The sequence below is a fragment of the Lithobates pipiens genome, unplaced genomic scaffold (genome assembly GCF_037356315.1).
Source record: "Lithobates pipiens isolate NorthernLeopardFrog02 unplaced genomic scaffold, aLitPip1_a1.2 Scaffold_19, whole genome shotgun sequence".
NCBI classification, from domain to species: Eukaryota; Metazoa; Chordata; class Amphibia; order Anura; family Ranidae; genus Lithobates; species Lithobates pipiens.
In genome coordinates this window covers 226,873,791-226,888,059 of record NW_027507764.1, presented here as the reverse complement: position 1 = coordinate 226,888,059, position 14,269 = coordinate 226,873,791, and the positions used below count along the sequence as shown (strand labels likewise).

The following is a 14,269-nucleotide window of genomic DNA, read 5'->3' as shown; positions in this document are numbered from 1 at the left end:
TGACAATTCTGCAACTTAGCACATTTTAGTGTTTTTGATTTGATTACATTATTGAATACTTTTTATTATTATTATTATATTATTATTTGTTATAATTATTTATAGTTATTTATTATATTATAATTTATGATTTCATATTTCAAATTTGAACATACCCAGGATGTCTATTAGACTCTTGTTTGGACGGATTTAAGTCAATTATTTCTAAGAATTACAGGCCTACAATATAAAACGCCAAATTTCCATGCAAAATAATGATACCGCTTTCAGCACCTAAAATCTGAAATAATCATACCGCTAGGGAGGTTAGCGTAGCTTAAAGCGGTAGTAAACCCGCAATGTTTTTTTTTTTTTTTTTAAACCTGCAAAGCAAAAGGCATAATGAGCTAGTATGCACCGCATACTAGCTCATTATGAAATACTTACCTTAGAACGAGGCCCCGACATCTGGCCCGATCCACGCCGAGGGAGCCGACATGCTCCCTCGGCGTCTCTTCCGGGTAACGCGGCTCCGGCGCTGTGAGTGGCCGGAGCCGCGATATCGTCACTCCCGCGCATGCGCGCGGGAGATTTCAGTCCGGCCGCACGAGCGCTGCCGGATTTTCACGGAGAGAACCCCCTTGTGCACATGCGCCGCTGCAGTCAGCGGCGCATACCGAGGGGAATATCTCCTAAACCGTACAGGTTTAGGAGATATTTTTTTTACCTACAGGTAAGCCTTATTATAGGCTTTCCTGTAGGTAAAAGTTAAAAAAATGACCATACTACCACTTTAATTAATCTAACAGAACAAAATGATGTATTTTACGAACGACAACGAACCGAAACTAAACAAGATTTTCCACTGTGCACAAGTCTAAAAATGATACAAAGATAAATTATATCAGAACCTTTTTCAACCTTTAATGTGACCTATAAACTGTACAATTTAGTTGAACAACAAACTAAAATCTTTTAGGTGGAGGGAAGTAAAAATAAAATAATATGCTTGCGTGAGTGTGCACACCCTTAAACTAATACTTTGTTGAAGCACCTTTTGATGTGATTATAGCACTCAGTCTTTTTGGTTACGAGTCTACAAGCATGGCACATTTTGACTTGCAATATTTGCACACTCTTCTTTGCAAAAACACTCTAAATCCACCAGATTGCGAGGGCATCTCCTGTGCACTGCCCTCTTCAGATCACCCCACAGATTTTCACACAAATTCAGGTCTGGGTTCTGGCTCGGCCATTCCAAAACTTCAATCTTCTTCTGGTGAAGCCATTTCTTTGTTGATTCATGTTCAGCTTTCTAGCAGAAGCCTGAGGTTTTTGTGCCAGTATGGTATTTGGAACTATTCATAATTCCCTCTACCTTGACTAAGGCCCCTGTTCCAGCTGAAGAAAAATAGCCCCAAAGCATGCTGCTGCCACCACCATGCTTCACTGTGAGTATGGTGTTCTTTTGGTGATGTGCAGTGTTGTTTTTGTGCCAGACATATCCTTTGGAAATATGGCCAAAAAGTTCAACCTAGGTTTCCTTAGACAAAAACACATTTTTCCAAATGCTTTTGGAAGACTTCAGATGTGTTTTTGCTAAGTTTAGCCAGGCTTGGGTGTTTTTCTTCGTAAGAAAAGGCTTCCGTCTTGCCACTCTGCCCCAAAGCCCAGACATATGAAGAATATGGGAGATTGTTGTCACATGGACTACACAGCCAGTACTTGCCAGATCGGATTTTTCGACAACTTTGTCCGACCGTGTGTATGCAACAGTTTTGGACAAGATCCGACGGACAAAATCCGACGGATTTGGTTGTCGGAATCTCCGACCGTGTGTACAAGGGCTTAGAAAATTGCTGTATGATGATTGACCAAAGCATGCACCTGACCTGCGTGCTTTGGCCAATCACAGCGCCTTCTGCTAAGAGAGCAATAATTGACCAAAATCAGGGTAGTCTTTGGTTAATGATGGCTCAGGGGGACCAAGTCCATGCCCCACACTGTAGAAGGCTGCTTACATGGCAGCCGTGTGTAGTGTTGTTGGTGTGGACAGAGAGATAGCTTGATTTAGATTAAGCAGGCAGGTTATTTAGTTAGTGGCAGTGTATTTGATATATATAAATATATACATATACACTGAGGAGAGGCTTCTATCGGGCCACTCTGCCATAAACCCCCGGACTGGTGGAGGGCTGCAGTGATGGTTGACTTTCTACAACTTTCTCCCATCTCCTGACTGCATCTCTGGAGCTGAGCCACAGTGATCTTTGAGTTCTTCTTTACCTCTCTCACCAAGGCTCTTCTCCCCGACAGCACAGTTTGGCCGGAAGGCCAGCTCTAGGAAGGGTTCTGGTCATCCCAAACATCTTCCATTTAAGGATTATGGAGGCCACAGTGCTCTTAGGAACCTTAAGTGCAGCAGAAATTTTTTGTAACCTTTGTCAGATCTATGCCTTGCCACAGTTCTGTCTCTGAGCTCTTCAGGCAGTTCCTTTGACCTCATGATTCTCATTTGCTCTGACATGCACTGTGAGCTGAAAGGTCTTATATAGACAGGTGTGGGGCTTTCCTAATCAAGTCCAATCAGTATAATCAAACACAGCTGGCCTTAAAGCGGGAGTCCACCGGGACTCCGCGTTTTTTTTTTTTTTTTTTAAAAGCCAGCAGCTACAAATACTGCAGCTGCTGACTTTTAAATAGTGACACTTACCTGTCCAGCGCGCCCGCGATGTCGGCACCCGAAGCCGATCGCTCGCTCGGCTGCCGGGTCCCGCCGCCATCTTGGGTATGGGAATCAGGAAATGGAGCCTTTCGGCTTCATTTCCCGGTTCCCTACTGCGCATGCGCGAGCCGCGCGGCGCAATCCGGACGGTCCCCGCTGCCTCTGGGAGCTGTGTGTTTCCCAGCAGGCAGCGGGGCACTTGCTGAAGGGGGCGGGCGCTTGCGGAACGGGGGCGTAACCTACGCCCGTTCCGCAGAGAGCTAGCCCGGAAGTGGGTGCAGTTACCTGGATTATCCAGGTAACTGCACCCCCCTCCCCCCTGAAAGGTGCCGATTGTGGCGCCGGAGGGGGGGGGGATTCCGATGAGCGGAGGTCCATTTTAGGGTGGACCTCCGCTTTAAATGAAGGTGTAGAACCATCTCAAGGATGATCAAAAGAAATGGACAGCATCTGAGTTAAATATATGAGTGTCACAGCAAAGGGTCTGAATACTTAGGACCATGTGATATTTCAGTTTTTATTTTTTAATAAATCTGCAAAAATGTCAACAATTCAGTGTTTTTCTGTCAATATGGGGTGCTGTGTGTACATTAATGAGGAAAAAATTAACTTTAATGATTTTAGCAAATGGCAGCAATATAACAAAGAGTGAAAAATGTATACTCTGCATCCAGTGTAGCCCATATCTACAGTGCATTCGGTGGTGTACTGTTTCTAATACACTTTAGGGGTGTATTAATATACATATACAGTCTCGTATATGCTTATTACATGACTTGCAGATTACAGTAGATTATTTGCATTTGGAGAACGTGTCCCTTTGTCATTTTTTTTATCGAATATCAGTGGAAAACTGGGAGCCCACATTGACATTGCTCCAGTTAAACCAAGAGAAGAAAGGGAAGTAACCCACCCAAAGTTACAGTTTCTAATACAGTGCAGGCGTTGTACACAGTATCTAATACAGTGTGTCCAGTTTCTACTACATTTTTGGTGGTGTACACAGTATAAAATATACTGCAGCTGTTGTACAGTTTCTAATACAGTACAGGCGGTGTACACAGTATCTAATACAGTGTGTACAGTTTATACTACACTTCTGGTGGTGTACACAGTACACAATACCGTGCAACCGTAGTACAGTTGCTAATATAGTGAAGGTGGTGTACACAGTATATATTACAGTGTGTAGTTTCTACTACACTTCTGGTGGTGTGCACAGTATCTAATACAGTGTAGTGTGGTGTTGCAAAACAAAATATACATCATGTCTGAAAGGCTACAAAGGAGAGGCAAACGCTCACAGGCCGCTAAAAGAGGGCAAGCAGCCTCTGTAACTGCAGTCAACAGTGCTGGCCATGGACATGGTGCCTCCTCTGCAGGTGGCCATAGGGCATGCTTGTCCTTTTTTTCTGCTGCTGGCTGTGTTATTGAGCCAGAACATGCAGAAGTGTTGGTGGAGTGGATAACAAAGCCGTCCTCATCCTCTGTCACCCAGGCTCAGAGTAGTTTTCCTTCCAACACAGCTGCCAAAGCAGTCTATTCCACCAGCTCCTTGTCCACAGTCACTCCTTCCGTAGCCCCACCATCATGCACGGAGGAGTCCCCAAATTTATTCAACCACAGTGTTGGGTACATGCAGCTGGAGGATGCACAGTGATTGGAAAGGCTTCAAAGTTGGTTCTCAGGTTGAGGAAGGGAGTAACGTGAGCCTAGAGAGAGAGATGCCCAAGAAGGACAAGAAACTGCCAGTCATGTTCCCCCAGCTGCACCATACTGCCAAGTTTGCTCCAGTGAGGAGGAGGGAGGGGATGATGATGTCACTGACTGTACTTGAGTGCCTGAGAGAAGAGAGGAGGAGGAAGAGGAGGCACAACTCCAACGAGGCAGGATGTCCTCTAGGGGGCAGATTAAGGGCAGCCATCCTATTGCATCACATGCAGAGATCCGCAGGTTCAGGGTGCTGCTGAATCACATGCTAACTTTTAAAAGTTCCTTGGTGTGGGCCTTTTTTGACACATGTGCAGCAGATCACACCATTGCTGTTTGCAACCTATGTCTTAAGTGGATCAAGCGTGGCCAGAACAGCAGCCGCTTGGGCACCACATGCTTGACCAGACATATGATGACCTGCCATGCAGTCTGTTGGCAACAGCACTTGAAAAACCCACATCACAGAAAAAAGGCGGACTTCTCCTTGCTCCTCATCTGGGATCTCCAACCCTACTATACCTCCAGTCCTCTTAAAAACCTGCATTGAGAGGAATGAAGGTATAGCAATCGGTGTCCCAAGTACTTGCAGACAATCTGCTAGCAGTACACCACTATCTAATTTTAGAAGGCAAATTCTCCTACCCCAGATGCTGAACCGCAAAAATAAATTTTGTCCCAGCAATCCACATGCTCAGAGTCTAAATGCTAGCTTGGCCAAATTGCTAGCACTACAACTGCTGCCTTTTCAGCTGGTAGATTCTGCCGCTTTTTGTGAATTTGTGGAATGTGCTGTACCTCAGTGGCACGATCCAAAATACAATTTCTTTTCATGGAAGGCCATTCCAGCTCTCTACTGGCATGTGGAAGGCAATGTTTTGGCCTCGTTGGACAAGATGGTCAGCAGCAAGGTGCATATTACCACTGACTCATGGTCCAGCAGGCATGGGCAGTGATATTACCTTTCCTTCACGGTGCACCGGGTAACTCTGCTGGCAGCTGGGAAGGATGCAGGACAGGGTTCAGTGTTGTTGGAGCTTGTTTTGCCAACACGCCTCCAAAATGCTAGTGGTGATTCTTTCACAGATCTCTCCTCCACCCCTTCTCTTCTTCTTCCTGTATCGCCTCTTCTGCAGATTTGTCCTCTGAACCAGCAGTGTTCTGTAAGGGCTGTGCAAGCAGTGAGGCTAAAAGATGCCATGTGGTGCTGGAGTTGGTCTGCTTAGGGAACAGGAGCCACACTGAGGCAAAGATTCTGTCAGCTCTGCAGGAGCAGGCTCAAGGGTGGTTGACACCATGCCAGTTTCAGCCAGAAATAGTTGTATGCGACAATAGCACCAAACTTCTCTCCACCCCACGACAGGGACACTTAACCCATGTTTCATGTTTGACACACGTCCTGAATTTGCTGGTGAAGTGGTTCTTCAGCAGGTACAGGATCAGGTGCAGGCTTACAGGATCTCCTGAGGCAGGCCAGAAAAGTCTGTGGTCATTTCCGCCGGTTATACAATGCCAGTGCTTGGCTGGCTGATATTCAAAGGGAATGCAATCTGCCCACCAACCGCCTCATTTGTGACATGGCCACCAGGTGGAACTCAACGTTGGCAATGTTTTAGGGCCATAAATGAGTACCTGTGTGAGTATGGCACCAGGACAGGGTCAGGGGAGCTTGGCTTCTTTTCATCACTACAGTGATTACTGATCAAGGGTGCATGCATTGTCCTGTCACCATCTGAGGAGGCCACAAGGATGGTGAGCAGTGACAATGCATGCATCAGTGACACTGTCCCTTTAGTCTTTCTGTTGGAGCACACGCTTCATGGAATCATGGACAGGGCACTTGAGGCAGAAAAGTGGGAGGAAGAGGAGGACTTCCTTACCTCTCAAGGCCCTCTTTATCCACCAAACACACAGGAAGGAGAGGAAGAGGAGGAGGATTGTGTCAGCAAGGATGTAGAGGATAACACTCAGCAGCAGTCTTCAAGGGATAGTTTTTGGGCCCCAGAAATCCAAGTTGTACGTGGCTGGGAGGAGGTCGTTACAGATCATGTGATCCTTAGTGACCCAGAAGACACAGAATCAAATGCCTCTGCTAACTTACGCTGCATGGTCTTCCTGATTCTGCAAAGCCTGAGAAAGGAGCCTATGATTTGTGGTATCAAGGAGACGGATCGTTACTGGCTGGCAACACTTCTTCATCCACGTTACAAGGGTAAGGTTGCAGAACTCATCCTGTCTTCGCAGAGGGAGCAGAGGATGAAACATCTTCAGGAGACCTTGAAGAAATGCATTTCCAGACCCTGGGAGGTTACAATTTCCTGGTGCTGGACAACGTGTTGCTGAGGCTTCGTTCAGTCAGAGGAGGAGCAGTGGAGAAGTTGGCTGGCTGACCGATGCCTTTAAACTATTTTTCAGTCCTCAGTGCCAAGGTCTGATCAGTTCAAGCAACCATCGCCAGCGTCTGCATTACATGGTGCAGGAATATCTAGGGGCAAGAGCAGACTTGGAGACCTTTCCAACAGAGTATCGCTGGGTTGCTTAGTCTTTAGGATGGTCCACTGGCCAGAGCTTGCTCAATATGCAATTGAGCTACTGGCCTGTCCTGCATCCAGCATGCTTTCTGAACGCACTTTCAGTGCTGCTGGAGGGTCTGTAACAGATCAAAGAGTGTGCCTGTCCACAGACTCTGTTGATAGGCCACATTCATAAAAATGAATCAGTCTTGGATCAGCAACTATCAAGCACCTGATGCTGATGTAACTGATTGAATTTGCTATGGATGTGGGATCCCTTGAAGACTGCCTATGCTGACTATACTATTCCTCCTCAATCTTGATGATGTTAGCTTCCAACAATATTTTTGGTTTAGGGCAACACTACCACCACCCAAGACCTAAGTTTTCTGCCCCTGTTTAACAGAGGCATGACATTACAATTTTTGATCTAATATTTCACAGCAGGGCCCGTTCCTGCACCCAACAAGAATTTTTGTGAGGGGTTATGGTGTTGTGGCACCACCACCACCACCCAATGCCAATTTTTCTATTTAACAGGGGCATGTAATTACAATTTTTGATATAATATTTCAATGCAAGGCCCGTTCATGTGCCCAACAAGAGTAGCTGTGAAGGCTTACAGTGTTGTGGAACCACCACCACTAAAGGCCCAATTTTCCTGCCCAGGTTTAACAGGGGCATGTATTTACAATTTTTTAATTAATATTTCACAGCAGGGCCCATTCATGCACCCACTAAGAGTAACTGTGAGGGCTTGCAGTATTCTGGTACCACCACCACTACCGAAGGCCCAATTTTCTTGCCACTCTTTAACATGGGCATGTGATTAAAATTTTTGATATAGTATTTCACAGAAGGGCCCATTTCTGCGCCCACCAAAAGTAACTGTGAGGGCTTACAGCACGTAAGGCCCAATTTTCTGCAGAATATATAGAGTAGGCTGTATAGTATATATACTGCTGTTCAGAGTATATAGTGCCGGGGGCCCCCCACACCCTTTTATTTGGATGCGGGTTCCCCTTAATATCCATACCAGACCCAAAGGGCCATGCCATTTTTTTCAATGATTTTCATCTATATTGCCGGGACCTGACAATACATTACAGCAAGTAGTTTTAAATTACATTGTTCCTTTAGAAATGTAATTTTGCTGTATTGTTCTAAACATGGGGAAAATGCTCTACTTTACAGGCATACTTAGGACAACCCCCCACACACAATATTTAAAGGAATATTTATTTTTTATTGTTTCACTTTAAGCATTATTAAAATCACTGCTCCCATGGGGCAGAACCCAGGTCTCCAAACACTTTTTATGGCAATAACTTGCATATAAGCCTTTAAAATGAGCACTTTTGATTTTTCACATTTTTAACGGCGTTTGAACAAATTTTTTACCTGTTCGCAAGTTCTGCTGCGAACCAAAATGGGGAGTGTTCGGCCCATCCCTACTATTTAACTTGAGTTTAAATGTGTATGCTTAATTCTGAACACAGCTACATCACCAGTTATGCAACCACATTATTTTATTTTTTTATTTTTACTCCCCCCCCAAAAGATTTCAGTTTGTTTTTCAACTGAGTTGTACAGTTTATAGTGGGATCAGTTTGTTTTGTGGATGGCCCCTTCCTGTTCCAACATGACTGCGCACTAGTGCACAAACAAGGTTCATAAAGACAAGGATGAGCGCGTTTGGGGTGGAGGAACTTGACTGGCCTGCACAGAGTCATAACCCCAACCTGATAGAACACCTTTTGGGGTGAATTAGAGCAGAGACTGCGAGCCAGGCCTTTTTGTCCACATCAGCGCCTTTATGGTCAAACATTCCCATAAACATACTCCTAAACCTTGTGGACAGCCTTACCAGAAGAGTTGAAACTGTTATAGCCACAAAGGGTGGGCCAACTCAAAACTGAACCCTATATATATATATATATATATATATATATATATATATATATATATATATATATATATATATACATATACATATATATACACACACACATACAATGCAAATTAAATTACTCTTAGAAAAAAAGAGATGACACATTGCTGTCACTCACAAAGGCAGCAATAACAGTGTAAAATTACAGAGTGCAAATAAGTTATTTCTTACCTGAATTACTCCCCCGCCTTCACCTTTACTTCCAGCTAGGAATTGCTCTGGCAGACCTATCGCCTTCCCCAACCAGTCCAACATGACTGTCTCTAGCTCTGTGCATGCCGGACTTGAAGCCTTAAATTACACAAATGACCAACAAAATAAAAGAATGAATCAAAGTGGACTATTACATGTTCTCTATTTTCATTCAAGTGCCCACACATATGCAGGAAATTCATTATACTAGAGCTGTACGGGGTTATTGGTCCAGTGTGGTTGGCTACTAGGGACGTTTAAGTCACTCAGATAAAGGATGGCTAAAAAATATTTATAGATTTGTTCACAAGTATGTACAATTACTTTCATTGTCCCTAAACTCAATGGTAAGTACAAGCTTCTTCAAGCTGAAATAAAAGCTCAAATGCCTGTAAAATCAACTTTTTTTTTGAGCTGCAGTGTGCATGAGCTAAGGCTTTAAACATATCATGTACATGTATGACGTTGATCAAGTATGCATACATTGTAAATATCACTGTCATGCAAGATCCTGCATAAAAACTACAGTGCTGTGCAAATGAGGCCTTATACTGTATGTTTATAGTTTGCTCAACTTAAATCCCTTATGTTGTATTTCTAATGGCGCGTACACACAATCGGACTATCCGGCGGACTTGCCCGAGCGGCCCTGCCCACACGCGACTGAACTTTTCTGGTGGACTAGGTCCGGCGGACAATCCACCGGACTATAGCGGTAGTCCGCCGGACTTTTGAAATAAATAGACGGAACAAGTGCAGGAAGTCAATGTCACCGCCTCCATCGGTGATATTGACACCTCGCTAGCCCCGTCACCTGGTATAGATTTAGAAGGGGAACCCCTACGCCAAAAAAACGGCGTGGGGGTCCCCCCAAAAGTCCATAGCAGACCGTTATCTGAGCACACAGCCCGGCCAGTCAGGAAAAGGGGTGGGGACGAGTAAGAGGCCCCTCTACTGAACCGTACAAGGCTACGTGCCCCCAACACTGGGGGTGATTTGGGGAAGGGGGGGCCCTGTCCAAATGAGGCCTTATACTGTATGTTTATATTTTGCTCAACTTAAATCCCTCATGTTGTATTTCTAATGCCTTTACCCCTCAGAACTGACTTTAGTTCAGTGCACTTTCAAGTGCACTTGCAGTGCAAAGTGGATTTTCCTTTAGTAAATAACCCTCATTGTCTTTTCGTACTTCGTTCCTAGAAACAGATTTTTTTGGGCTACATTGGCCTTATATGCTAAGTCATTTCTATTTATGCCAATAGCCAATACTTTAAAAAACTCTAAATGTCAACATGATAATCATTTATTTATTTAAGTCTGACCTCTGGGCACAAACACTCTATTTAAATGTATAGCCACAAAGGATATAAATCTACTTTGTGTGCACCAAATGCCTTTGGCTCCCTGCAGAAACCTACAGGGGTAAATACTTGACCAGTCACACTGCAAGGAGATAGATCAGCAGTAACAGGGCTTAATGAGAGCTAGCTCCTTTACAAAGGAAATGTTTTATGCTGAATAATTGCAATACGCATGCCCTTTTGTGTTTAGTCAATGTTATCTTATCCCAGAGTTCAACTTTAATTCATATAATATATAAAAGGATTGAATGCGTTATGAAAAACTCTATCAAAACAAAGTGGACTTTGCAGGCCTAACATGAGTGGTTTATAAAATACAATGTCTTTATTACAAAATTATTAAAATAACATGGGACAAAACAAAAACACCCTACTAACTGACAAGGTCAATACCCAATAGAATAGACATGGAAGTGTGGATCTAAAATTGTATTACCGTATTTGCCGGCGTATAAGACGACTGGGCGTATAAGACGACCCCCTATTTTTCAAGTGAAAACATAGGTTTTGGGCAATACTCGTGGTATAAGACTACCCCCCTTCTGAGGCAACACCATTTAAAAAAAACATTAGAACGATTAAAAAATACAAAGCAAGAATGCCAACTACTCATCCGCCATGCTGTGTTATGTCATAAAGTAAATCAAACAATAATAACACAAACAGAGATCTATTGAATGCCACAACTCTGGAAAGTAGAATTTTTCACTAACCAAACCTATACCACTTTTGGGTTACATTCTATGGGAATTGTCCACCAAAATGCATTTAATAACCCCCCTGTCATATGTCCCAGATTTACCTGTCCCTCTTGGGTGCCTGAGACCTCAAAGGCAAATAGAAGGATGTATAGCAGTAGGAGATCAGTGAAAGGATTTACCCAGGGAAGTATGGTGAGCGGTGTATTATTTTAATGAATACAATGCCTGCTTGGATTGGCAGAGGCTGTAGCATCATCAGCCCTTGCCTCTCTCTCTCTCAAAGCCAATCCGAGCAGGCTACTCTATGTAGCCTGCTCGGATTGGCAGTGGTTGTTACTCCAATCCAAGCAGGCTCTGTATTCATTAATAGAATACATCGCTCGCCGGGATTGGCTCAACGGCGTATACTGTTTGTTGCTGAAGCCACATACAGTATTAGCAGACATTTGGGGGCTGACAGCCACCGGGCAGCATTGTATACCTGTATACCCGGCGTATAAGACGACCCCCAATTTTTGGGCATTTTTTTTAAGTGTAAAAGGTAGTCTTATACGCCAGCAAATACAGTATATAGGATCTGTAAAAAAAAAAAAAAACAGAACACTGTAGAATTATCAATGGGTAAAATGAGTCCTCCCACCCTGCACACCGGTCACGGTGCCCCCCCCCCCAACCTCCACTCCCTCCGTATTCCTCACACCAGAGCCCGTCATGCCCATACTCACCTTTATTATTCATATCCATGGTACCACTGAGATTGCAGTGTCTCTGTTTTTCCGTGTTGTTGGTGATGATTCTACTTCCGATTCTGTCCACTTCCTTGTTGTGCGCTCTACTCACTACAGAGGGTGCCTGTATATCCCGTTGAGGGCCTCCTATTAGAATCTATCATCTAATGTTTACACCGATCCACCATCTGATATTTTGACACCAATCCACGTGTGTGGGATACCATTTACAAGCCTGAAGTGACTCCTGGACTGCAAAGCTGGGGTTTGTCCTGTTCTGGTGAGTGGGGATGCAAAAGGGGGTGTCACTGTACTCCTGCAAGTTTGTGGAGCATTTTTTATACCTACTCCATTGTGGACTAACACTTCAGTTGCATTTATTTGGATTTTTATTTGGACTTTTTTGTTGATTTCACTTATATTGTGTGTTGCAAGAACTGTATTTTTTTAATATAAAAATATTACCAAGCCACATGTCACATGAAAGGCAACATTCTTAAAACTTACCCAAGTAAAGCCAATGCATCCAATAGCTCCACACAACATATCAGCAAGCATGGCTGGATACGAACTTGCAGTGGGAAAATATGCAAAAAAAAAAGGACTGTGCCAATGCGTTACCTAAGAAATAGAAATTGTTTAGAATAACAATAATTTATGACAAATAAATCATACCACATGACACAAGGTACAACCTTTAAAATATATTCTACCATCCCCTATATTTACATCAGTGGCGAGGTCTCCAATGTGGCCCTTTGCCATATGAATGGATGATACACAATTCTATTTTTACTTTTGTCAGCTATTTTAGTCAACAGTAACATACTTAACAGTCACTGTACATACATTGTAGCAATCTTTATTATCATTAATAAAAAATACCCAGTGAAAAAGAGTAATCCACTATTCCACTATTCACAGGAATGGAACAATGATTTATATCTACATATTTTTAAAGTATAGCTAAACCTACAATTTTATGTATTGCAATTTACCAATCCCTAGATGTCTTGGCTGTCTTAGATTTATCTTATTATGCTAATCAAAAAACTATCTTATCCTTCATGTGTAAACAACTAATCCCATCACCCCACATGTAATGAAAATGGACAAAGGCAGCCATGGATGGATACCATGGCTCTTTTAATAGATACATTGGAGATACCACCAATGGGCAGGAAATGGGTATTAGCAGTATTATTAGGTGAAAAAATAATGAAACAAAGCCTGAAAAACGAAAGCAGGCAACACATCTACAGTATTAACTTGTATGTGGTAATATATTACATTTTTGTTTTTGGTTTTGTTGTCACCTATCTGATAGAGCTAACCTTACAGATGAAGATAATCTGTAACTAAGGGGTATCTTTGGAGCCCCCAAAAAAATGAAAAAAATAACTTGCAAATGCAGAAATTGTGTTCACCCAATGAGTATCACCCAACGCTATCCTACCATGCAAAATCAGGTTGGAAGGCCCACCATCTGCAGATACTACAGGTTTAATGGGCTCTTTGGGTGACCTGTCATTTGGTAGTGTCTTTCATCTGTAATCTTTGCTCTTTCACTTATAAGAAGTGACAGCTTATAAAGTTCCCCTGTTTTATGGACTAGCCAAGACAGCTGAAGTTTGCCTGCTAACTAACCATTACTAACCCAACTAGCTCCCTGTCCAGTGCCTCCTGCAGATGGAACCAGTTTGGGTCAAGAGGGACAATTAAGAGTCTCATCTTATGCCACTACCCCCCCCCCCCCCACCTCTGGGGTGCCATGTGATACAAGATTTTCTTCTTGTATTACAGACTCAGGGGGAGCTGCTGTACTAACAATTTGACAATACAGTACAGCGATCTATAAAAAATAAAAAACTGCGCTATTGGTAAACCCTACCCCTAAGCAGCAGCTCAAACCGTTATACAACGCCTCACAAAATATCCATATACAAAAAGTCGCGCTAATACGTGAAAATAAATTATTTTAAATATTGACTAAAATAAATAAACTTGTGCAATATTTCAAATCAAAAAAGTCATCAAAATTATAATCACCCACACCTTGATAAATTAATTAACAAATATAAACCCAGATTTCATGCAGTATGATATAAAAAAATATATGTTAATTTCTATATCTATCAACATACAAATTGATGCCCAATATCATAAAACATAATCCATAGTGATATCATTTCACCACTATTTCAGTAGACTGAAGGTTATGATAACTTGTTGATTGATGAGATAACCCAAATGGAAATGAAGGGAGAGGTTTTAATTATGAGATACTTCAACATGCCTGTTATTAACAGTCTGGAATTCTCAAACTGACATTTCCAGCAGGAGCAGGATTGTAATGGAGGCAAAATGTGGTTTCTCAGAAACTGTTAGTAAAAAAAAGCCAACCTGAAG

At 42.9% G+C, this 14,269-nt stretch overlaps 1 protein-coding gene across 3 annotated transcripts in view; it reads right to left on the bottom strand.

Moving 5' to 3' along the window:
- Nucleotides 1-14,269, bottom strand: part of DDC (dopa decarboxylase) — a 232,366-nt gene that overhangs the window by 133,274 nt on the left and 84,823 nt on the right. For all 3 annotated transcript variants that reach the window (XM_077491761.1, XM_077491762.1, XM_077491760.1), the window contains exons 3-4: nucleotides 12,368-12,481; nucleotides 9,050-9,169 (exon numbers count right to left, since the gene is read on the bottom strand). In XM_077491761.1, coding sequence (XP_077347887.1) covers nucleotides 9,050-9,169; nucleotides 12,368-12,481 — 234 coding nt within the window. The remainder of the gene's footprint in view (nucleotides 1-9,049; nucleotides 9,170-12,367; nucleotides 12,482-14,269) is intronic.